An 18403-nucleotide genomic window follows, 5' to 3' on the forward strand; every position below is an offset into this window, starting at 1 on the left:
GTCTCTTGTCCAGTCCAACCCGAAAAAATAGTGTGGTTTTTTTAGTTTTTTTAATCCTGAAAAACCAGTGTCTATACAGACCAAATAAAATTGAGACCATCTCAAATTGGACTGAATCAAATAAGATTGAAAGACTTTTGTATAGCCCTAACTCTCGCCTTGCCCAAACCTTACGGTCAAGTACGCCGGAACTGAAAACGGCGTCGTTTTCACACCACCACGTGATTGGTTGCTCTTCCTTTTTCGGCCTCTTAAATAATGAATAGTACCCAGATCCAGGATTGACACGCGTCAAGATCAGGTAGCGAGTCGTAACGATGTGGTAAGCTCCGTGAGGAATCAGGAAACACCCGTTGGATTAAATTAATTATTTATTCTTCAAGATTTTTTCACGACAAACTAATTAAGAAATTAAAAAAAGATTAATAAATAATGTTTTCTTCTGGGTGCAAAACTCAATGTAGTCTCGCGCATGAGGCACCGCCCGCATGACTCATTTTTATAATGCTTCAAAAAAAAAAAAAAAAACAATGACTAAACAGGAAAAAGCATAAATATTAAATAATACAATAAAAAATAGATATATTAAATACCCATGGACCAAGTGTGGTTGGAACCTTGTGTTGCTCCTTCTTTCTCCCACCTTCACTCCCTGCCTCATCTCTCCCTCACTTTTCTTTTTCACTTTCTCTCTCCGTTTTCGTTTCCTGATTCGCTTTCTCTCTCTTCCCCTCCTGTATAAATCTGACCCACCACCTCTTTCCCCATCCTCTTCAAGCTCTTCTTTTCTCAGCCTCACCCCTACCCAAATCCTAATTGACTTACCTCTTTTTTTTTTTTTTTTGGTGAATATTTTTCGAGTGTTTCTCAGGCTTCGTATCAGAACTGTACAGTGAAGCATACAGGTATTTTTTGGCTCTTTCAGAGTCTTCTGATGTTGATTTCCTAACTGCCTTCGGAGATCGGATTTTTTTCCCCCTTTTCGTGAATTCGAATTTGTATCACTTTTATCTTATTTCGTTTCTCTTCTGGATCGTATTTCTGCTTACGTGCTTTGAGTTTCGAGAAGATGAAGATTTTGATTTGGACGTCCGCTAGGCCAACAAATTGCTCCAACCTTTTTCCTTCCTTTTTTTGGTTGTTTAAGAAAATGAAAATTAAGAGTTGAAGTTTTGGCCTATTCGACTGCAAAGTATTTTCTCTTTAGAGGTAAAGAGTGCTGAATGTTTTGCCAGATCTATCCTGCGATGTGCGAGAGCTCAATCGCTATCTCAAAATATTTAAATTCTCGCTTCCTCAAAAAGGAAAAGAAGGGGAAAGAGAAATCAGAAAACAGATTCGGTTTCTGAATGAGCAGAAATTCAAATTTGTTTGGCTACGTATTTTTTTTAAAATGATTTTTCATAATTAAAATTTATTATGGTTTCCCTCCAATAATCTGCAAGGTCTTAATTAACTCTTTAGGTAAGGGTTAGTAGCTATCGGAGGACGGCGATGGGTGGTTGATAATATTAATTTTAAAGTTCAAAATGTAATAATTTTTTAATCTTGTTTTGGTTTGACCAGATCTTAATGTCGAGCTTTTCAAATTTTTATGCACGACTTTGTTCTTACTGTTTAAGATACTGAATAAGTCCAAACTTCTAATATTTCTTTAGTCATTTAGTTTTGAATACTACAGTTTTAGATTATCATCCTAAATCTTTTGTCTCTATATATTGTTTGGCTTTGGAAACCAGGTTATTCCAATTGTTGATAGTCCTCAAGGAAGATGAACCACTGTGTGATCCAGAAGCAAAACGTCGTCGTCGCAACCCGTGAAGAGATGAGCAGCAGAGACCATGTGGTTTGTCCCAAACCTCGCCGCCTCAGCCTCTTAAACGTCGCCGTTAACGACCATCCCGTTAGATCCTTCTGGTGGCATGTCAGGTAGCTGCTCATCTATTTGATTTTACATATGCTTTTTGCTGTTCCTTTTTCCCGTTAGATTTGTACTTCACGTTTTAATTAGATAAAGTCGTTTATTTAAACTTTCTTTCGTTTATTCTGCAGCTGCCAGTCAGAGATATGTGACACAAAACCTATGTCTGATCCATTGGATTTCATCCTCGCTGAGGTGGCCCTCCTTCGTTGATTTCCTCATTATATGAATATAAATAATTTGCCTGACGATCAGTGGTTTTTAAGATTCTAAGATTTATGTCTTTGGTTGATTTTTTTCTTGGTGATGTTTGGGGCTGCAGGGTGATTATGGGATAGAACAACCATGCACACAGATGGCCTCGTCGCCCCCCTTTTTTTGCGGGTCACCGCCGAGTAGAGTAGAGAACCCATTGATTCAGGACGCTCGATTTGGTGATGAAAAGTTCTCCCCGCTGTCGCCGCCGATCTGGGCTTCTTCCCCACCGGTTCGAGCACCGTCTCCGGCGTCTTCCACAAGGAAGGGAGGCTGTGTCCGAGCCAATTTTGGGAACAATCCGGTCGTGAGGATCGAGGGGTTCGATTGCCTTGACAGGGACAGGCGAAATTGCAGCATCCCTGCTCTGGCCTAGAAAGAAAAACACATCCATCTTTCAGAATAGATCCAATTAGAGGAAGAGAAGCTTTTAGAATGCATTATTACGGAATAGAAAGAAGATCACATGAACTACGACACCATGAAGAATTTTGAATGTCTCTGAAGAGCAAGAAGAGAGAAACATCGTCTTTTTTTCTGCCTAGTGTAAATATTTGTTCGGAAAGTGTTTGTAAATGTGTCATGTGGACGGTGGACTGAATCATGTGTTGGTTTAGAAAGATGTAAAAACGAGAGGGGGTTTGGTTTGGGTGTATTTAGTGGGATAGGTCCTCTCTGGTTCTTCTTTTAGGGTCTTCCATCCTCTTTAATTTGTAAGTAGGTTTAGAGGAAAGGAAAATTTTACGTGATGAATCATTATCAGGTCCTTGATGAAACTTGGCGGCTGAAGAAGGGAAATATGTACAAAATATCTTTGAGCCAACCAGCTTAGTATAATATGGTCCATGTTGCAAATGTGAACATGAACCACCTCCTATGATAAAAAGAAGTGTCTTTTTCTCGTGTTTCGTGCACGCCGTGGCTCTTTTCCTTTGAATTGAATCTCGGTGTGTAGTTTTGTTTGAATTTGAATCTCTTTTTTCAATTGAACAGATAATAAAATACGATTACTTGTTAAACAGCCAATAAAAATAATTACAAAATGAAGGTGTGTGTGTGTGTAGTAACACCTCACGTCATTCAATTGTACAGTGAGTGTTAGATCATCGTACTCAGTGGAGTGGATGCCAATTTGGGGGCGTTATTCGGAGTGATTGGTTCTGTTGTGACATGCTGTGCATAAAAGGTTCTTACTAGTTGTGTGGCCAAAACCATGCTTCTCAATCAAGCAGAATCTGTTGACTATTGCCTTCACCTGATTCAAACTTCTGTTAAATCCCAATCTCTAATATATGATTTTATTTTATTTTTCTTGCCTGTAGAGAATTAAGATAGATTGATGCTTAAAGTAAGGGAATATCACAATCAAAGACCCTTAGAGATAATTAATTATGTTGCAGGGCCAAAAGATTATAATATTATTCTACAGAACCAAAAAACCTAAATGTGATTAAAATTTACTGTGAAAAGATAAGTCTATCCTTGATATATTTTTGTTGTGGTCAAGGAATTGATTGTTCTTAAAATGATAATAAAACTTGTTTTTTTTTTCAAATATAGACTTGTTAATCAAATTATAGCAATTCCTCAAGTAAATTAATATTTTATAGTTATTAATAAAGGAATTGATTGTTATTAGAATGAAAATGGTACTTATTTTTTTTCAAATTAAAACTTATTTATCAAATCACAACATTTGTTCCTCTCACCATTAAGTTAATTTTTTGAAGTTGTTAATAATAAAATTGGTTGCCGTTAGAATGAAAATTAGATTTATTTTTTTTTTGTAAATAAGGGTTTGTTCATCAAATCACAACAACTGTTCTTTACCACTAAGTTAATTTTTTTAAAATTGTTAATAAAAAAAATGATTGTCGTTAAAATGTGAATGGGACTAGTTTTTTTTTTTTTGCATAGGGAGTTGTTAAAAGATTATATAGTATACACATGAAGGTATTTGTGTCTTTTCACAACAAAGTGGGTGCTTTGATCCTGTAGAATAATATCAAAATTATTTGGTCTTCTAGTGTAATTAATTATCTTTAAGGGTCCTTCATTGTGAGTTTCTGTTAAAGTAATCCCACTTAAAATTTCTTTCTTTCTTTCTTTTTTTTCCCGAGACTAGTAAGGCGTGACTTCGTTGTTTTAGAAGGAAAAATCATGGGAGAATATCATGCAGGGCCCTTTTAAAAGGAATAATTGTATGCAAGGCTAAAAAAAAAAACTAAAACTAAAACTTCACAATAGGCTTAAAATCCTTATTTATAATAAAGTTGTGTGTGTTGATTACTAAAGTTTCCCTGTCACATTAAAAATGAAAAAAAAGCTTGGCATTGTTGTTGGTGTCGAAGCCACCACTATCACCGATGGGAAGACAACCACCTAGGCGGTTCAGCCACCTGCATTGGTGGGTTTTTTGTAATCAACACAAAATTTATTACATTTAAGGACCTTATTCCTGCAATGATTTTTTAGAATGCTTCGAGTTTTGATTGCAAATATATCCCTTTATAGACCTTGGAGTGACATTCTCTAAAAAGTAATTTTGCATTGATATCTTCAAAATATGTGTGCGAGAGACAGAGTTAGAACAACAATTTTTTCAATTTTCTCTCCTAGATTTTCCTTGTATGAGCTTTTATTTATTTGTCAGTGCGAATTCTTTTCTATAACCTTTATGCCAACTTCTATCACAAGAGGGTGGGTTTATAGTTGGTTTTTGGTCTCTTTTTGTTGGTGTGTGTTGTTTCTTCCTAATATAAGTTGCTGAAAAGGGAATGGAGGTTTGATTGGTGTCAACGAGGTAGATGTTGTCTATTTGAAAGAATGATAATTTGTACGAAGGTTAATCGTGAGTTTTACAACTTCTCACTAACTAAGAGGTATAAGATTTTTTCAATATGAATGTTGATGATTTCAGTTTGTTGGTGGAGATCTCAGCTTGTGCTTATCGATTTGATAGATTGTGGTTTGTAATACTGGTAGCTAGTTTGTTGTCGTTGTTGATGTTTTTGGTTCTCTTTACGTGGAATCAATCTAATGTGTGGAGGTAGTAAATCTATTATCTAGGTAGCAGTTATTATTTACATAGAAATGGAATCGTTATGATGATTTTATAAAACTGTTATCCCTATTTTTCAACACGACTTTTAGTTTCTTGGAGTTTTTAAGGCAGAGATAACATTTCTTACTTTCTAGTTTTGTTTTAAGGCATGGAATGGTTTTGATGGTGTTAATTTTCTTCTTTATGTATGTCGCTTTGTATTGGTTTTTTATTTGTTTTTTACCCAAGAAACATAAAGTCATCATTGAAAATTGAAAGGTTTACAAAGATAAATCAAATACAATGAACGTTTTTATTTTTTTTTTTTTGAACTCCATCTCCATATAATGTTATTTAGTAGTTTCCACCATTCAAAATATGAGTCATATTATAGAATGCCTAGATCATTAAATAATTTTTTTTTCCATAGATACTCCTCTCCTCATGCATCAATGAAAAAAGAAATTAAAGGCAATTTTTTATGTTAGATGGTAAATCATTTATTAGGAGTAATTTTTAAAAGATTGAACCCTTCCATTGTTCACACGGATCGGATCTCTTAATATTGAATTCGGTTCACGTTCACAGTTTTATTTTGAAAAGCTTGACTATTACATTGATCCAAATTGTTTCAACTTGATTTGTCTTAAAGCTGCTTTACAATGGATTAAGGATTTTTCGCTTGCAAATACCCTTTATATTTAAGTAGTCTCTATTCTTTGTTTCAAGGAGAAACTCTTCTATTAGCTTCATTCAAAACATCACTCTCAGCAAGCATTGGTACAGAATGTCTAGTAAATAGCAAGTAATGTCTATTTTGTAACCTTTAATACAACGCAAGATAGTTCTTTCTTTAATTCCCCCTACCCCTTTAACTTTTGTTAAACCTTATGTAATTTTTTTAATTAATTGACCTTTTTATAAATAAAGAAAGGGAGTAATTGTGAAAAATAATTGTAACATGGGACAAATTTAACAAGGTGAATAATCTTTAACAACATTTTTCAATATCTGTGAGATAATTAACGTTGACTTAGATTTGAGATACTAGTTACTTTCAAATGAACAAATTAAAACTCACTCTCATTTAAAAAAAATAATTTGACCCTTTTTTCTTTTCTTTTAAAAAATTGAAGAATATGTTGATGGCTGTTCGGTGTTGAAACGTGAGTTAAATGTGCTTTTGATGAGATGACGTGGATTAGTTATCTAGCGCCAATAAATGTACGAAGCTATTTGAAAGATGCCAGTTCACTTTGATCGAGCTAGACGCTTTGTGGCCTAAAATAAAATAGGTAGTCCACGTTTACATTTATAATACTCTCTCCATATTAAATTATAAGATAGTTTTAAATAAAATTTTATATATCAATAAATTTTATTAAATATATTTAATAATTTTATCTTTTCAAAACAAACATATAAACTTTTAAAAATACAATTCATTTAATATATTAAAAAGAAAAGGGATGGAAATTAATTATAAAGAGAGAAAGAATAATTTTAAAATTAATGCATTTAATAAAATTTTAATTTATTTAAAGTATCTTATATTTTAGGATAAAAAAATTTAAAAATGTCTTATAAATTGGGACGGAGGGAGTAGTATTTTTTTTTTTTTTGGTAAGATTGCATCTAAGTCCCTCCAAAATCCACAGATGAAAATGAAGTCTCAAGTCCCTAGAATGTAAATAAATTTTCAAATGTAATTACAAAAAGGGAAAATTGTGCATATGATTTGGTTGGGTGAAAAATAAAATGATAATGTGTCAAGAGTTAGTTATCCTAATGACAATGTCACCTCCCTCACTTAAAAAAAAAAAAAAATCCTCATTGCAAATCTAGTGTTGACATATTTGTTTACATGTATGGAGATGTGCATCCCCCTTTCCTTTAAGAAAGAGTTAGGTTTTTGTAATTTTAACACAATTAACTCAACTCTTAAAATTTAATTCATTATAACTTAATCGGTTAGCCCTTATAGTTTTGATTCGCTTGTAACTTAGTTTTTGGTTTGACTTATTATAATTCAATCTCTATACTTTTAGTAATTTAAAAATATTGGTCTTTATATTTGAAAAAAATAAAATTACAGAGATATATATTATTTTGAAATTTTAATATCTATAATCTTTATAAAAATTAAAATTTTTTGCACTTTAAAATGTTAATCCATGAATTTCAAAATTAATTATTTTTATAATTTTATTTTTTAAAATATAAGGATCAATATTATAAATTAAATAGTTAAAACTTAAAATTATAGAAACTAAATTATATCGAATCAAAATTTAAAGATTAAATTATAACAAAATTAAAATTATAAGGATAAAGTTATAACAAATTAAAATTTAAAAATTGAGTTACAATCAAATAAAAACTATATAAACCAAATAATTACTTTTTTCCTTTAAAATAACTAAGGATACCTACCTATAGATAACATAAGATTTAAAAAATCACACTATTTATAAGAAATTAATAAATATTCATTTTAATTTATAAAGAAAACAAAATCAATGATCCCTATAATTTTATTAAATTTTACTTTTAATATTTATAATTTTTTTAATGTTTTTAGTCTTTATATGTACGAAAAGCACTGAAAATATAAGGATTTAAATAACAAACATCATTAAACTAACTGAAACTATAAGAGCTAAAAATATTAAAAAAATTATAAACATTAAAAATAAAATTTGATAAAATTATAGAGATTGATGATTATATTTTTTTCTAATTAACATGTATAAATGTCATATATTATTTTCGTTATATTACAAACCTCTAACAAGCATCCATCCCGGAGGCCTGATTTGTTTTAATCCCTTCCATGATCCATCATGCTCCAATAAAACCCCAGCTCCCTCATCCTCTCATCCACGCGGTCCAAGATATATTTGTCAAAATATAATTATTTTTTTTTATCTTTCAAAGCTGCAATAACATGAGTCAACGTTTTTATAATTTATTCCATGGGTTAAAGGAGAAATTTGTCCAAGAAGCTTTTCATTAAACGTGACTGGTATTCTTAATTTTTGTTTAACGCAATATTACATTAAAAACTTTTAAGCTCAAGCTTTGAAAATTGATTTATTTTTATATAAAAAAGCTCCAAAGCCCAACCACCTTAAACTATGAAAACCAAGCTCAAGCTATCTATTTAAGTCTGTCTTTATTTTAACATTGAAAAATTATGATATTTAATACTGAATTAAATTTAAACTTTAAATTATGTGTTTGTACTTTAAAATTATTATTTGAATTACTTGTTTTAAATTTTAAAATAATTTAATTTGTAATGATAAATTTAATTTTAAAAAGTAAAATTTTAAAAATAAAAAATAGAATTTCTTGTTTAACCCTAACCCCAATCAATAAAGGTTGAGAAATAAAAAAATTACTTAAATCTAAGGTAACAAGGCTTTTTAAACCCAAGCTCATATAGCCTAAACCCGTCCTTTTTCTTGCTCTAACTGTATTATTAATATATTATCGCATTAACTATACATTGGTTTTAGAGACCTTAATTAACATTGACCATAGTTTTAAGGACTAATACCTTGTTAAACATAAAGAGGTACAGGAGCGTTCATAAAACTTTGTGGATTGTAACAGAAAAGACCTTCAGGTAAAATAATAATGATGATGATGATAATAAAGAGATATGCAACAAATTTTGAAGTTAACCAAATTCGGACTTAAGTGTTTTTATTAATTTTTTTATATATTTTTTATTAAAGACAAATCTATTTAAAATAACGTTAGACACTAAATGTGGCCACCTTTACATACAAAAATTAAAACTTTGATTCGATATGTTGTGAGAGACTAACGCATTTTTTTATATGTAATCCTTGTTAGTGAAATTAAATGTCTTTTATTTTTTTTTTCCAAAGTATCACCATAGTTAAAGTCATAAAACTAATCCCTTAAAAAATTTTAAAGGCTATTTAAGATAGTATTTGATTAAAAGAGAGGGGAAGGAAGGGGAGGGAAAATTTTAAAAAAATCTCCCCTCCCCTCCACCTTACCAAACAAGGGGAGGGAAGCTCTCCTCCCCTCCCCTTAAACCAAACGGAGAATTGTTCTCTCCCAAGCAATACTGTATATATATATCTTCAAAAATTAAACTCCCAAATAATGTCTAAGGAGTACATATCATTACCACATGTACCACACTCATTAGGTGATTTAAATGTTCTTGTAACAATGGTTTTCCCGCATTCGGGATGTGGGCCTAATTGAGGCCTTTTCAAGTTTAGGCCTATAAAGGTATGCCTCTGTTCGGCGCACTTCCACTGTTACTGCAAATAAGCACTTAAAAAAAAAAAAAAAACCGAAGAAAGAAACTTATAAAGACGCATTTTAGTTGTGCCATTTATAATTATAATTTACTATAAATTTTATTTTTTTTAAAAAAAATGAGGACGACTTTATGCATACATACCATCTTCTTCTTGCCATTTGAGCTATCTCCCGGTAATTTTGTTAAAGATTATTTTTCTTAATGGCTAAAACTAATCATTTATGTTTTCAAATTATTATCTTTAAAATTATGATATAGCCGGTGTAGTATTAATAGAATGTTTTATATTGGTAAGTTGAAGAAATAAAACAAATAAGATAAACAGAACATGGGAACAGTAAAAAAATGAAAAGAAATTAGAAAATTTAGAGAAAGGATGAGGGAAAATGATGAGACGAGGAACGAGCAAATAATGAAAGAGCGTTGTGCCGTCTTGCCGACAGACAAAGCATGCAGTGCGAAAATCATTGTTTGTCGTCTGATACCAAATTAATTAATAAGATAAAATAAAAATAGTTAAAATATATTTTTAATTCTTTAACTTTTATTTAAAACTTCATTTTTAAAGGAGGAATGTTCATTATTACCAAATTGGGAGGACTCAATCAGCTTTCCTTTGCAAGTCAGCTCCAATATGCAACATTAACAAGTGTAGAAGAAAGTTAATAACTTAGTATATGCCAACTAACAACTTTGTTAATCTGAATTTTAAAATTACAAAAAGGTTAATTCACAACTTACTCTTGTTGGATGTCTAACTGTGATATTTCTCTAACATATATATGAACATTGGTTTTGTTGTCCTCAATTAGTTGATTAATTCTAATATCATCTATAAGAGTCAATGTCTCTTCAGCTGAAATCACTTTGTATTTTGTGATAAAATCCTTACATTCAGGTCACAGCTTATTTGTTATCATACTTCTAAGTCCTTGGTATGTCATCCATTTACTTATCCATCTTTCAACTAAAATGCCATCCTCATAAATCATATTTCCCTCCTACACTTTTAAATTTCCTCTTTAAATAGAAGATGCAGTATAGTTGGTTCCTAGAAGAATTAGCCTTTTTATCATGAGTCTTTGCATAGGTACGCTTCAAAATTAAAATTATTTAGAAGCACTTTATAATTGGATATGTAAACAACTACACTAGGAAATTTTATAACAACAACATGAAAATGAACTACAATAGTTGGCAACTATACAATTCATACCACTATCAATTTTACAAGTTAATGACAGTAAAGAGAGCCACATTTCATTGTTAGGGGAGAGAGAAGATAGGTGCATAAAAAACCTATAATAGCTCATTCAATTAATTATAAAAGAGAATCAAGAGAAATTTTTAAAACTCATTATAAAAAAGATTCAGATATTAAAGAAATTACCAGTTGCTCGTGATGTTGGAGAAGGCAAAAGAGAGGGGAATGAGAGGGAGAGAACCTTCCAATGTGATTCCATCTCTTCCTCTGACTTTCCTTCACTCTAGATTTTGCTATTTTATTTTTTTTTTTCACTATGGACAATCAAGTAATTCTACTTTGCATTTTAATCTTACTTCAATACCTTGGTTTGCATTGACTTTTTGGAGTTTACGAGGCTCCCTTTTATTATTAACTGTAGTGAAAGGGTCTAGAATAAAATTTTTCCTTTTTTCTAAGTTCTTTTGTCATACTTCTATGTAAGCCGTTAGCCTCATTATCCTCTCATCATGACATACATGGGTTTTTTTAGAAAATTAGTTAAGGTATTTTTTTTTTGACAAAAACAAAAGAAGAAGAAAAATACATTTAATTATTTAGCACAGTGACTTTTTTTTTCCATTTTATAAGAAAGCATGATTTTTTTGGCACATTATAAGAGTTAGGCAAATGGCAAGAAATTTTAAAGCTAAAAGAGATTGGAAGGGTCCCACTTCTTCTCTGGAAACTTAACGTCGCTTGTTCCAGACCCACTTTCTTCTGGTCCTGCCCGTTATATTAGCAAGTAACCAAAATTTTAAGTCTCGAATGAGAGCCCAATGTCTATATCAAAAAAAGAAAATGAGAGCCCAACATTCAACATAACTTTCCATTTCTATTTTGCTTATCATCTTTGGGCTGCTTTTAAAACCTACTTTTTTAAAGGTTTTTTTTTTTCCCATTTGGTTCCAGTATCTCAAGTTTTTTATTCAAACTAATATGGTCAGCAATTTATGAGCATTTTTTTGGAGGGCATATTTATTATTGAGAATTTAATCATGGCTGTATACTCAGAACTTGAACTCAAGACATTATGTTATGCTCAATCAACCTTCTAACCAATTGATTCCAGAACCCAATATTTTTTAACATCATTTTGAATAGCTCTTCCAAAACCATGTATTACAACTACTATTACTATCATCAACATCATCATCTTTAAATGTTTGTGTAACAAAGGTTTTCCAGCCCTAAGTAAGTGGGCCTAATTGAGGCTTTTTTAAGTTGAGGCCTGTGGAGTAAGGCAAAATTTCACCCCCATCTAATGTGATATTTATTTCGATTCTAAATATATTATACTTTTAATTATCTTGTCATATTTGAAGACAGTAGTCAAATTATTAAAGTGGCATAAAAATAAAATAAAATTTTAAATTTACCCTTTACGTAAAAGCATATTTTTCTAAGAAAAAAAGTCTTATTGTAAACAGGGGATTTGAGATAAAGCTAATTAATTATTCACATTTTTATACAAAGTGACTAATATGTAGAACCATTAAATTGTTTTAGTTGGCAACTGATATATGAAATTGGAGGGACTATTTAATACCATCTCTTGTCCTTGTTATAAAAAGTTTTCAATTGAATCATGCATATAAAAAAAAATGGTTATGAAATTAAAATTATCCAAAAATAACTTAACATTTCATTTTTGCCCCAATAAAGTAATGAATAAAAACATAATAATTATAATTTCATCCACTCCTTTCCACAATTTACGAGGGGCTCATTGAAAAGGCACTAGATGAAAAAGTCTAACCATAAACAATTTAACGCCACTCTTTATACTTTCTCTACCCAAAGTATACAATATTTTGTGCCAGCTAGCGTTAATCGGATGAAAATTTACAAAAAAAAAAATCAATAAAATGAAATTTTTATTTTTCAAAAATACTCTTGTTAATTGTATGGTGGAAAAAGATTCTATAAGAAATAAATTAAAGGTAATTTAGATATGTTAATTTTAATTGAAAGGTAATATTGAAAAATAGTTGTAAGTCCTTATCATTTTAATGCTATAAACTATTTTTCTTAATCCTTGTAAAGTAAGTTAAAATTGTTCTAGGGGGAATATTATGCATCACAAAAAAAATTGTAATTTAATTACTTATATTATAAAAAATTCCTTACAAATCAAATGGAGTATATCTATAAAGAAACATTTAGTTGTAAACTTTTAATTTAATTACTTATAAATAGTAGCATAATTTTTTTTAAAAAATATTATTTTTAATAAATTATATGGATTTGAATCCTTGATCTAATTTGAAGCATGCATCTCACTCTTATTATTTGAATTAGCCCTTGGTAAATTTATATTTTATTTATATTGATGTGTAAGAATAAGACTTTAATTTTGTCTCAAGTTCTTAGAAGTTAATATTTAAATATCAAAATTAATCATTGATTTTTTTAGATAATGTTCTTTAAAATTGTAACATAATCTGTGCAGGATTATTAGAATATTTACTTATAGCGGAAATATATAAGAAATATAACATCATGTTAATTTTCACAAGCTATCATTCATTGTGATAAATAAAATGAAATAGGAGATGTGAACATTGAAACAAGAAAAAAGAAATGTGAAGATTTGAACAAGGTAAGTGGGAAGATAATGAGAATGAGAAATGAACAAATAATTTTTTTTTAAAAAAAAAAAATAATGAAAAAGGGTTCTGCCGTCTTGCCGACAGACAAAGCGTGCGCTGGCAAAATAAAGTGGCGGTGTGTTTGCAACATTGGAACAAGACAAACAATAAAAAGAAATTAACTAAAATTGAAAAATATAACAATATGATTTCATGACATTAAAACTAAATTTCATGTTTTTAAATATTATTATAATAATAAAAGGTTACTATGAACCGATTATAATAAATATTAAAAAACTATTAGCTTTTTTTCTTTTTTGTGGATACAAACACTTGACATGCCACTGTTCATTAGCATTACCCAAATGCCAACAACTGCCGCTTGTCACCAACGGGCCCCCCACTCTCTCGCTCTCTCTCTCTCTCTCTCTCTCTCTCTCTCTCTCTCTCTCTCGCTCTCTCTCTCTCTCTCTCTCTCTCTCTCTCTCTCTCTCTACACACACATTAAAATATATTTCTCTAATCTTATTTAATTTACAGAGTAAAAAGACAAGAATATTTTTTATCCTATTTAATAATCACGTCATTAAATTTTTATTATAAATTTTTTTTATTTTCCATTAAATATTGAAAAGAAAAAATATGTTATTGAAATATGTATATTTAATAGGCAGAGTTGAGAACTTATTAAATTTTAGGGTAGAATTAATAAATTTTAAAGTTTTCTTTGGTATTGATAAAATATGTTAAAAGTGACTTATAAACAAGATCAAAAACATACTCTTTTCGTTTCTATTTGTAGGAGAAAAACCTGTATCACATAGTTTAAGAAAATTATTTAACTATATTAATTATGTTTGAAAATAAAATATTTGAATTACATATCCTTTATTAATTGTGTTAATCAAACTTTTATTAATTATTTCTTATAATTATGAATGATAAAATTATGAGGGGTAATTTAAAAAGTTTGCAATAAATGCTTATTGAAAAATATAATTTTATTTATATATAAAAAAAGTTAAAAGTAATAGTTTTTGTTATAAATAAAGATTTCAAGACCTCCATTATATCGCCATGTGGCTGGGTTAAATTTGAATATTGTGGATTCAATTAGAGATAATTCTTGTAACAACAAAGTCTGCATTCATACTGCAGGTTTAAATTTGAGACCTCATGCTTAAGTGGCCAAGTACATTTTACTAGGAATATTTGCATGCTGATAATAATTTCATGACTCTAATTATTTCACAATTTTGTCTTATAAGAAATTGATTACCCAAAAAATATACTAGTTAACTCTCTCATTTTCAATTATTTTTTTTATGGGATAGTGAAACATGAAAAGCACGCAACATCCCAACTATCATTTCTCCCCCTCTAGAATGTGAATGCATGAATCTAACCTTCAAAATTAAATATATTATTCTGCCATTTTATAGGAACACACACACACACATGCACGAATATATTTTCTAGTAATTAATAAGAGTCATGATTCATGATTCATGACTCATGAATGCCAATCTTTAATTTTGAGCATATCTTCTTTCTTGTTTTTCGCCCCTTGTGCCGATTCTAAAGCAAACTAGTGAAGGTGCTCATAACATGTTTCGCCAAAAAGGAAAAAAGGAAAAAAGGAAAAGGAAAAAAGAAGGAACAATTACATTCTTCCTCCCTTTTAAAATAAATAAATAATTACTCACTACTTTAACGTTAAAACTATCATTGTTGTTTAGGTCTTTAAGATTATCATGATACATGCGTCCATGTATTTCTCTCCTAATAATGAATATAAAATATTACTGATGTTAGTGTATCGTTAATGCTTGTGTATTTCTTCCGTTTTATTTTTATTTTTGATAAAATAAATAGGCGCATTTCAATCATACAATTATTGTTTCGTTTTTAATTATGTGACAAAGCGTTAGAGGGCATGTCATTCCCATATATAAGACAATTTACAAAATTTTAGGAATAATTAATAATTTTGTTCTAAAATGCCCTATTGGCAACCCTTAAGAAAAAAAGTTAAGAAACTAATTAATTAGCATCAACTGAGGGTAAAATAAAAGGATGGAAAAAATTTTAAAACATAAAACTAGTTAAAATTCTTTTATTAATATATGTAAGTTATATAATTTAATTTAAAAAATAGAGAAAGTATCAGCTTTTATTACAATTAATTAGTCAATGTAATATGTCTCTTCATCTCTGTACACAATCTTGTTCGTTTCGACGGCATGGCCGATCCATTGGGGTTATCATCTTAAAAGAATATGTTTAGTTCTTTAATTTTAAATATTTTATTTTAATTTTTTAACTTTATAAAATATTTTTTTAGTTTTTAATTTTAATATTATTAATTTTATCTCAACAACTTTTTATATTAAATTTTTAATATTGACAAAATATTTTTAAATATTAATATATTAATTTTATTTTTTAAAATAATAATGATTGATACAAAAAATATTCATTTGAAACTAACAATGTGTGACGAGCACAGGTCTAAATAGAAAACTTATTTCAAAAGGTCAGCCTATTAGATGAGAGTCTTTTATACTTATAAACCCTCCACCACTTGTGAGGCTCTCTGATCTAGGACTCAGGATAATGCCACCTTGTTGAGGCCTAACGTTCCCGACAACTCCAGTACTCCACGACACTTCACTTGGCCTCCTATCGGTCAAAACCTTCCATAGGTAGTCTTTCCATGACATTGGTCTCTCAATGATGAGAACACTAATGTGATAAGCACAAACTCAAAAGGAGAACTCATCTCAAAAGATTAGCTTATTGGATGAAAAATTTTCTTACACTTATAAACCTCGCACCACTTATAAGACTCCTCGATGTGGGACACAATTTTGGGATTAAATGACTAGAAAGATATTTTACAAAATTAAAGGATCAAATTAAAATCTCATATAAAGTTAGAAGACTAAAAGTACTCCCTCCGTTTCTATATATATAAAAAAAAGGGATATCACATAGTTTAAGAAAATTGGTTATCATAATAATTATGTCTAAAAATAAAAAATTGAATTAAAATGCCATATGTTAATTAACATAAACATGCATCAATTATTTTTCATTAATGTAAATTATGAAGGGTGATTTAAAAATGTATAATAAATATTTATTGAAATAGATGATTTTACTTATATAAAAAATAAAAAGTGATATTTTTTTTATAACTAAAAATGGAGGGAGTATACTTTAACCTTTGTAAAGGAGGGAAGAAGCACTGTATTTTGGAGTTTGGACTGTTTTGATATATGTGTTAAGAAATTAAAGGAAAACGTAGTTGCCATTGTTTAATCAAAGAATTAAAACGTGATCAATAATTGAGTGCAACACAGGGATAATCCATTAATGTTTTACTTTGGTCGTAATTGCGTGAAGAAGACTGATATTCTGTCGCATAAAGACTCATTGATTCTTTGGTCACATTGTCCGTTCTCGATTTGTCCTCATATTCGCCTCAAATCGAGTTTTTATATACCTAATTATTCATACTCCAATTGTAGCTTCACACTTAATTATTTAATACTTCTATCATCTTTGCCTTCACGTTAATCTCCCCCCCCCCCCCAATGGTACTCTAAGCATGAATCAGACCAGCAAATGCATCCGAAATTTGGCCGTCTCTTAATTTTCAAGGCGCAAATAACGCTTAAATCTTTGGCCCAAAAAACAAAAAAAACCACCACATCACCACCACTTAAATCTAATTTTATTGGACTACTGCACACACACAACTATATACATGTTCAAGCAGTCAAGCTCAAGGAATTGCCCCTCGGACAAAAAAAAAACAAAAAAGAAAAAAAGATATTTGTATCGTATAAGTATGCATCGATATTAAAAAAATATTTTTTTGTGCACCCGATCTCTAGAATCTTTCGAGCCTTAGCTAATCTGAAGAGTTGGGTTAGATCACAAAAACAACAAGCTCTCCCAACTTTACTCTACGTTTGGAAGATTTTTTAAGAAAATATGGAATAGAGTGAGATAGTGAAAAGATATAAATTACTGTTTGTGAGCTCTTTTTTAAAGAAAATGAATAAGGAAAAGCCTCTAAAGTCCTCATTTGCCATCCATAGTTTAATATTTTTTGGTCCTCCAATTAGGGGGTCAAGGATGGAGTAGCAAAGTATAATTATTTCATTTACAAAATTACTTCCAACCTTCTATCCTAATAAAAAAAAAATCTTATTTGTTATTTTAATTCTCCAGTCATCTCTCTCGCCTTTTGTTAGGATTGTACATGGGTAGGGTTGGGCTAAGCATCACCCCAACCTGGTGCCAAGCCTGACGTGCACTTAGGCACCAGGCCAGCCCCATTGATTCGAAAATATTTTACAAGTATTTTTTTAAAAAATATATTAACAAAGTTTTCGTTGAAAAAAATATAATAATTATTATTTAAAATATATTTTTCATAAAACTAATATTAAAAGAGTAGTTTTTTAAAAGTTTAAATGAACAACAATTGTCAATTATTTTTACATAATAATAAGTTAAAAAAAAAATAAATTTTAAATTTTGAAAGAGATTTAAAAAATTATAATGATAAAAAATATCTAAAAGATCATAAAAATAATATAATTCATTATAACTTTTAATAAAAAATAATTTCATAAGATAAATATTATTCACAAATTTTTTTTTAAAAAAACTTGTACATGTTTTGGGCAGGGAAAGGCAAGGTTTGACCACTGTTGATGCCTAGCCCCCTGTGCCCAAATGCTTCAGGCAAGGCTGGACTAATCAAGCATTCAGCATAGTGTATAGCCCTACTTCCTACTATATCTCTCTCGCTTCTGCCATCTCTCTTTGTCGTGCCTTTCAACACTATGACTCTGTTGTGTTCCTCTTGCACAACAGGAGTTTTGCTTAAATAATTCTATTACTTGTTTTCTCATTTATTCTTAATTCTTAAGTATCTTGTTTAATCGTTAATTTTAATTATTATTATTTTTATTGGATAAATATTTAATTATTTAATCAGCATTATATTTTCTTTAAACTT

At 29.8% G+C, this 18403-nt stretch overlaps 1 protein-coding gene across 1 annotated transcript; it reads left to right on the top strand.

Moving 5' to 3' along the window:
- Nucleotides 1-651: 651 nt before the first annotated feature.
- Nucleotides 652-3161, top strand: LOC129300834 (uncharacterized). The gene is made up of 4 exons (XM_054939425.1): nucleotides 652-905; nucleotides 1740-1929; nucleotides 2053-2116; nucleotides 2244-3161. The coding sequence occupies exons 2-4, from the start codon at nucleotides 1772-1774 to the stop codon at nucleotides 2550-2552; spliced, it is 531 nt and encodes a 176-aa protein (XP_054795400.1). The 5' UTR covers nucleotides 652-905; nucleotides 1740-1771; the 3' UTR covers nucleotides 2553-3161.
- Nucleotides 3162-18403: the final 15242 nt, after the last annotated feature.

This window comes from Prosopis cineraria, unplaced genomic scaffold (genome assembly GCF_029017545.1).
Source record: "Prosopis cineraria cultivar Desert tree isolate PC_DT_omini unplaced genomic scaffold, ASM2901754v1 PC1768, whole genome shotgun sequence".
In the NCBI taxonomy this organism is placed as follows: domain Eukaryota; kingdom Viridiplantae; phylum Streptophyta; class Magnoliopsida; order Fabales; family Fabaceae; genus Prosopis; species Prosopis cineraria.

What these genes read in the sequence shown, in the direction of transcription:
- LOC129300834 (XM_054939425.1), top strand. Translation starts at nt 1,772, where the DNA reads ATGAACCACTGTGTGATCCAGAAGCAAAACGTCGTCGTCGCAACCCGT. An exon ending in TCCTTCTGGTGGCATGTCAG is followed by an intron (nt 1,930 to 2,052) that starts GTAGCTGCTCAT and finishes TTTATTCTGCAG; the next exon opens with CTGCCAGTCAGAGATATGTG. An exon ending in TGGATTTCATCCTCGCTGAG is followed by an intron (nt 2,117 to 2,243) that starts GTGGCCCTCCTT and finishes TTGGGGCTGCAG; the next exon opens with GGTGATTATGGGATAGAACA.